The following is a 7,717-nucleotide window of genomic DNA, read 5'->3' on the forward strand; positions in this document are numbered from 1 at the left end:
AGTTACAATACAGTATGATAAGAGTTGCAGTGAAGGTCGTTACAAGGAACAAGGGGTGTGTGTAGGGGGGCTGGGGGGTGAATGGTGGTGCAGTGGTAAAACACAGCACAGGGCAAAGCAATCCCATATGGGAAGGTTCTCTGGTCAAGTCCAGAGATCTCCCTCAATACCCAGGGCTCATGTGATTTTTGGATGAAAGGAATTAAGAGAGGCCCTTCTTTCCTTTCATGTAGGAGTTATAGTTATCTTTTTTTTTTTTGTGAGAGAGATTTTTTCCTATAGGGCATGTGCACTCACTGGAGAGACAAAGAGAAACAAAGAGACAGAACATGAGAAATCAACCCTGAGGGGGAATGGCCACAGGACAGTCTCTTCCCATTCTTCTCTCCAGATTTGGAGCACCCACGCACATATGCCTGGTATGAGTTTGAGCCACTGGGTCTGGGACTCAAACTGTGGTAGACTACATGGGAGTCCAGCAACATAACCATTATGCCACCTCAATTCACTGCTGACAGAGCACTTTTCTCACATTTTTTCACTCTGCTCAGAAATTCTAAATCAAAGCACCCAAGATTCTATAATCTAGCCCACCTTTCCCCCACTGTCATCCTACTTTCTTCCTTTCCCAAGGCAAACTCCTTTCTCTCCTTTCAATATGCTCTGAATTTTTGGCCTTTGTAAACCTCACTGGTCCCCAGCTCTTCTCATCTCCACTGGTTCAAATCCTATCAGTACTTCACTGTTCTATTAAATGCAAGGCTTCAATAAAGCATTCCTAGTCGATACACAGTCTCTGTCACGGTTTATAAGAACATGGTTGATTTTATAAAGCAAGTGGTTATTCTCTCATTCTAGATCTTATTATCATCATTATCTAGAATTTATAATAGGGATAGAATTATGTGGGATTGATTCTTTAAGCTAATTCAACCAAGATCAATTTCCTATCTGTCATAAAAGACAGTTGCCAAACACAAATGGATATGAAAACGAAGTCTTCCTTCAACAGGTACCAATATTAAACCTTAAAAAACAAAGGCTTTTTATGCAAATAAGGATGATACTTTACATGCTTATTAATAACAAGGATCCTCATTAAGAGAGAGAGCACATCAGTATGCCAACCCTCCCAACTGTCCAAACCAGGACACGCACTGAACATCATCTTTTTCTGCTTGACTGGACTCAGTACCGTTTTGTAAGGAAATGGATAGGACTTCGGAGCTGAGAGAATCCTGACAGATAATTTACTGCATTTTGCCAACTTGCCTGGTCCCGGATTGGTGCGTCTTTCCCCAGGCAAACAGAAGAAGAGAACGTTCTATTGAATGACAGGAGTAGGAGAGAAGATGATTCTCTCTGCCGGAGTTTTTTTTAAGCGCCTCTCAGAAGAGGGCGGGTTTCCTTCTTCTTCTAGAAAGAGATAACGCCCCCCTTCGCTCGGACTGGTTCAGAGCAAGCTTCACATACTATTAGGGCGGAGAAAGGAGACCAGGACTGGGAGCAAATTCCGCCCGCCGGTGGCTCGCACGAGGGCGCCAGTCCTGGGAGCCTTCCCCCGACGCAGGTGGGGCTGCGGGCGCCCGCGGGGCCGCAGCCGAGGCGCAGGGCCCAGGAAGTAGGGCCCGGCCCGGGCGGAGATGTGGACTCTCCTGCGCCAGAGAGACTGGGCGGCGGGCGCTGGGCGCCGGCGGCGCTGGCTGTGCGCTGGGGCCCCGGTGCTGGCCGCCAGCCTCTTCACCCTCGGCTTTCTCTCGGGTAGGAGTGCCCTTGCCCAAACAAACTCGCAGTCTCACCAGCAGTCGCGCGGGCCGGCTGTTCAATGGGGTCCCCTTGTTGGTCCCTCAAGGGGCAGCGTTTCAGGGGGTGGGAGAGACAATGTGGGGGTGAATTCTCGCGAGTTAGGTGCAAGGCTGCTGCGGGGCGTGCAGGGTTGGGCTCTCCATCAGCTGCTTGTAGGACAGTCACCCAGGGTCAGGCGCAGAAGGGTGACAGCCTGAAACTGGACTCAAAGTTCCACCTACTCGAGCCGGGAGACACAGCACGTGTCGGGGTCTCTGGCGCTGGTGACAAAGTCGTCCAAGCAGCTTCGCAAGAAGCGGCTCCTAGAGTTAAGAATTTCTCTCTAGTCCTGACCTGGGGCTGCTTACGCGTGCAGGGAGATTCGGGGTTTCGCTCCAAAGAGTTATTTTCTTTTTGCGTTCTTTCGTCCTCGGGAGTCACAGAGGCTCGCGCGGGGCGAGCTGAGGTAGCGCCCGCGCGGGAACAGCGCCGCACCAGCGGGTCTCGCGTGGTTCCCGGCTCGGAGCTGCAGACTCAAGGTCCGAGCGAGCGGCGCGCGCAAGCCCAGACGCTCGGATTCTAGTTTGGATTTTTGCCGCTTCTTTGAAGGAGTTCAAGAGTCTCGCTCGGCCTCAGTTTTCCTATGTCTATGCTGAGAATAATATTATTTGCAACTTAATAGTTAATAAAATAGCATGTAGCGTTCCCAGCACAGTGCTGTGGTTTGGGGTACTTTATTTCTTCTGAGTGAAGAGAGATAACTAATTGGAATTTAATACACGAGACCAGCCTAAGCTAAACCAGGTAGTCGACCCTAGATCTGATTGTATGTTCTTAAATTCATTTATTTTATTCATGAGCGAGAGCACATGTGTATAAGAGACTCTTAGCAGAGTTTCATTCGGAGGTCCCTCCCCACCTCTTCTGCTCAGCAGGATCTTGGGAAACCATCCACCCCTTGTGTTTTCGGGTGGGCTTAGGATCTAAACCCAGGTTGGCTGGATGGCTTCCAGCTCTGCAGTTTAGTCAGTTACTGCCTGCCAATCCTTTTCTGGATATAGAGGACCAGGGCATGGACCTGCAGGAAACGGCTACTCAAATTCAATTTCTTCTCCTAGTTTGCTTTGTGACCTTGGGTTGTTCAAAGACTTTAGAGCCACGCTGTTCATAACTCACAAATGATTTTTAGTAACCACTGAGCGTTGTTGTTGGGCTTAACTGAGATAAGGATTCATTTTTTTTTTAACTGTAAAAATGGGAATGAGAGGGCGCAGTTGGCATAGGGATTAAAACCTTTTGTGTCTCTTAAAGGCAATTTATTCTCTCAGACATCACCCTCACCCCCCATCAATGGCTGACAGAACAGGTTCTTTATTAATGTTTCTTTCTTTTTGAGATGTTCTGCTCTCCCCTCTCCCACCAGCCTTGGTCCTTTTCTTTGCATATTTTAAATGTTTTAGTTCAAGTATCTTAACCTTAACCTCCCTGATCCCAGAGTCTAAATCAAGTGCTTTTATGCACAGGTGGAATCTAGATTCCTTTATATCCAAACATGTTTTTCAATATATATAGTCAATTAACATGTGTTAACATACTACATATATACACATATGTGTTTGTGCATGTGAATAAAATTGGAAAGCTCTATGGAAGCTAGCTGAGTGCTGATTTTATACCAATTGTATTTTCAGATCAAGTACTTTAAATAAACCCTATAGCAATGCCCCAGCTCTCTCAGATGAAAAGCCAACTGCAGGGGCTAACAGCTTTACCTAATGCGGTTACTCATTGCCTATTGCTTCCTGTGTGCCCAGGATGTCTTGCAGAGATGCTGGCTAAATTGTAGTTTCACTGTCACAGTTTGGATAATTATTTGTCCCCTAAAGGTTCATGTTTTGGAGTTTGGTGTCAGTGGGCAGTGATTGGGTCATGGTGACTTAATTGTGGAGGCACCAGTCTCATGAATGGACTAATGTTGTCCCTTGAGATTAGTTCTAGCACTCCTAATGAGGTCTAGCTCTCTTGAGGAGAGGTTAGTTCTCACGGTCACAGGTTGTTATAAAAGAGAGCTGCCTCCAATCTCCTGCTTCTACAGCCATATTGTAGACTAGCTTAACATTAGCCCCAGGCCTTTGACATTTCTAACCACCAGAACCATGAGTCAAATAAACCTCATTTATAACCTAATTTATAATCACCCAATCCATGTGATAGTGAACTATGATACTATGGCTTTCTGAACTTGAACCTCTCTGACATTCTTCAACTGGAAACATAAAATCTCAGCATTTTGTTTTAGTTTCAGAACCAGAGAAAATTAGAAGTTTGTCCTCACCAACACTTTGAAATAATTTATGTACTTAAAAATACATTCATAATTAATTAATTATAAACATTGATTAATGTTTACTCTGGATAAACAGAAGAGCAGTCACTGGAGATAAAAGATTTATGGAAAAAGAAAGTGTATCTCCTCTTTAGTTTCATATTCCGAAGATCTTATTTATGACCACTGTTTGAAATATGAAATACTGTATTTAATTTTCATACTGATTTCCTCATAGAACTTTCCTTAGAATAACAGCAGCACCTATCTTTAGAATTGTGTTAAAAATATGTTGCAATTTGTAATTTAACAATTGGTTTGCATATCTTTTTTTTTTCCCCATGGAAGTAGACAAGAGAAATTAAACTTTAGAAAATCCCAGCTAATCAGAGGCAAGTGATAATTTGTGTTTTCCATATGATATAATAATAAATAAAAATAAGACCTGTCTATGTGCCTGTATCTCATTTCTATATTTACTTGGATGTGTTTTACAGGATGGTTTATAAACTCCTCCCATGAATCTATTAAAGTCATTCCACAACATAGTGCAAGGAAAATGTTTTTGGATGAACTGAAAGCTGAGAACATCAAGAAATTCCTACAGTAAGCATATACTTGAACATCTATATGGCCAGCTTGTTTGAAAAAAATCATTGAGTTTATAAGTTTTTATCTAATATCTTATATAAAAAAACCTGTTTTTCTCTTTCAAGTATTATTTGTGTAGATCTGGCATCTTTATACTTTATCTAGAAAGGCTAATACTTTCAGCTGAACTTGATTGTCATAGAGGTGTTAGCTCAGGAGTCAGCAAACTTTTTCTGTAAAAGAGCCACACTTTTTAGGCCACCTACTCTCTATTGCAACTACTCAGCTACTGTAACACAAAAGAAGCCAGGTAAAATACATAAGCAAATAAGTGTGTAAGTTCTATAAAGTTGTACTTATGGGCAGTGAAATTTGAATTTCATATAATTGATGTGTTACAAAATAGTCTTTTTTTCCCCACTTGTTTAAAATGTAAGAACCATTTCTAGCTGGTGGACTGTACAAAACAGACAGTGGGCCAGATTGTCCAGTGAAATGTAATTCGCTGACTCATACTTGAAAGGAAGAAAGTATATTTTATTAAAAAAATAGTAAGGCTGGACTCTGGAATCAGAAGAATTGAATTTGCATTTCGTCTGTGCCCACCGATAGTAACTTTGGGTGGTGAATACTCACCTTCCTGCACCCTCATTCCACAACTGTAAAACGGGGATGCTAATGATACTGTTATGATGAGGATGAAGTTGGAGAGTATATATTTGGCACTTCTTAAAAACTAACTCCTTGTTTACTAAAATAACTGGCTCCAGTGCACAGCTGAAGAGATATATGAATAAATTTTAAAAGTATTTATAAAGCAACTACAAATAACAATTTGTATAGAATTGATATATGTAATTGATTAGAATTCTTAGGTTTATTTCAGAGCATGAAGTTCTTTTTCCGTATTTTTTTGGTTAAATTGGTTTAATATATGTGTCTAAAAATACTTGAAGTTCTTCTAGTAATTGAAGAATCCTCTAGTGAATACAAGTTGTGGTTTATATAAAAATACCATATATGTGTGCATGCGTGCACACACACATACACACACATATGCATTGGTGTGGACACATAATCATGTAAATACCTATATATCTACATTAATTATACTAGAATTAAAATTATGAGTAAAAATGTTAGGGCACCTCCCAGCTCTTTGGAAGAACTCTTTCAAGTGAAAACCTGGAAGCTTAAGCTTTTTTATTTTTGTGGAAACCCCTCCTTTGCTGCTGGCACTTATCCCACTATAATCAGGTGTAACATGTATAGTTAAAATAGGGGTCTGGCAAGATACGGTCTTCACACCTGGACAGAGCTGCTGTCCCTGCTACCTTCTTCCTTTCCTAACTTGTGACTTGGATTGACCAACAAAAAAAGATTGACCAAGAAGAAAAATGAATGTCTCCCTCGATTTCTCTTTCTGGACCCTTCAGTAGGTTCTTAGCAGTCAATTTCTTGTTTTTACTCCATGGCTCTAACCAAGCTCCTCCAACCAAGATGTTCAGCATTAACACACAAAAGAAAGATATTAAGAGAATACCTCTACTTACCCCTCTAGGACACAGGTTCTACAGAAAGCTCTTGCACTTTCCATGGAGCTTCCAAGCAAAATAGAGTCTGGCCAGCTCCATGGTCTGGTAGTTAAGGCAGCTCGATCCCATATGGCTGACTACAAGGTTCAAGTTGTGAACCAGGGGCATGAGAAACACATCAGGTGTATGTGCACAATTAGTGTACATAGATTTCAAAACAGACTTGGAAAATCTATTTGATGCAATAATAGTACCATTTTTTGTTTTTTAATGTATCACATTTCAAGATACTTTTGTGTAAATCTCGTTTTGTTGTTGATTGAGGATAAAGACTGACTAAACATTAATTTCTAATCACTTTCACTTTTTGTTCACCAGTAATTTTACACAGATACCACATTTAGCAGGAACAGAACAAAACTTTCAGCTTGCAAAGCAAATTCAATCCCAGTGGAAAGAATTTGGCCTGGATTCTGTTGAGTTAGCTCATTATGATGTCCTGTTGTCCTACCCAAGTAAGACTCATCCCAACTACATTTCAATAATTGATGAAGATGGAAATGAGGTAAAAAATAAAAACCTCCCAAATCTATTATTTACAAGAAATCTTTTATGAAAGAGTGCCATATTTCATCTCCAAATGGTCACAGAAATCAATACTATTGAAACTTGGAAATAATACCCTTAATCTTCCATTACCAGCGTCAACTCCTTTCTTATTGCATTGGAATTTAATGTGATGTTGGAAAGATTCTGAAAAAATTATATTAGTGATAGTTGGTATTTTTTTTTAGTATTCACACCAATATTGAATATAATTTACTAATAAATGTCAAAGCAACTAAAAGAGGTATATTTTTGATAGACAAAGACATTGCAAAGACAGACCCAGCTGTATACTTTCAGAAGATTTTTATTTGTACTTAGTGATTCTGTCTCAAATTAGCATGTGTTGTGTGCAGCTCTGTTGTGAGAGCATTCAGAGGGGAAGAGAGTTTTCAATAGATCTAAGGCACAATGTCTACTCGAGAATTTACTGTCTTGTTTACAAGTTGGGCCACATACTTGAGGAAGAGAAGATAATGCAGATAACTAAAATATTTTTATCTTGATATATGTTCAATATGAAAATTCATAAAATATAACTCATATATTCATCCCTGTTTAATAACCTTATAAATACTTGTAAATTCATCTCATATCTTAGTTTTAGCACTACCATATCTAGAATAGTCTTTCAATCTGGATAACTTCATGTAGTCTTTTTGTTACTGGACCTTCTAAACTCTGTATAGTTTCAAATATGTCCAGCTTGATTGAACTGAAAATATCACATTATTTAAATAGGTATTAAAATGTATTTTCAGCAGTTAGCATAATGGCTATGTTGCTGGACTCCCACGTAGCCAACTGCGGTTCGAGTCCTGGACCCAGCAGCTTAAACTCATGCCGGGCGCGTGTGTGGGCAAGCCCCAGATCC

The 7,717-nt window shown here is 40.6% G+C and overlaps 1 protein-coding gene across 1 annotated transcript in view; it reads left to right on the forward strand.

Moving 5' to 3' along the window:
• The first annotated feature begins 1,561 nt into the window (after positions 1 to 1,561).
• FOLH1 (folate hydrolase 1) overlaps positions 1,562 to 7,717 on the forward strand; it is a 52,730-nt gene continuing 46,574 nt past the window's right edge. Inside the window, exons 1-3 of the mRNA XM_006160335.2 lie at positions 1,562 to 1,761; positions 4,609 to 4,717; positions 6,616 to 6,802. Coding sequence (XP_006160397.1) covers positions 1,644 to 1,761; positions 4,609 to 4,717; positions 6,616 to 6,802 — 414 coding nt within the window. The 5' untranslated portion in view covers positions 1,562 to 1,643. The remainder of the gene's footprint in view (positions 1,762 to 4,608; positions 4,718 to 6,615; positions 6,803 to 7,717) is intronic.

This window comes from Tupaia chinensis, unplaced genomic scaffold, assembly GCF_000334495.1.
Source record: "Tupaia chinensis unplaced genomic scaffold, TupChi_1.0 Scaffold000680_1, whole genome shotgun sequence".
NCBI classification, from domain to species: Eukaryota; Metazoa; Chordata; class Mammalia; order Scandentia; family Tupaiidae; genus Tupaia; species Tupaia belangeri.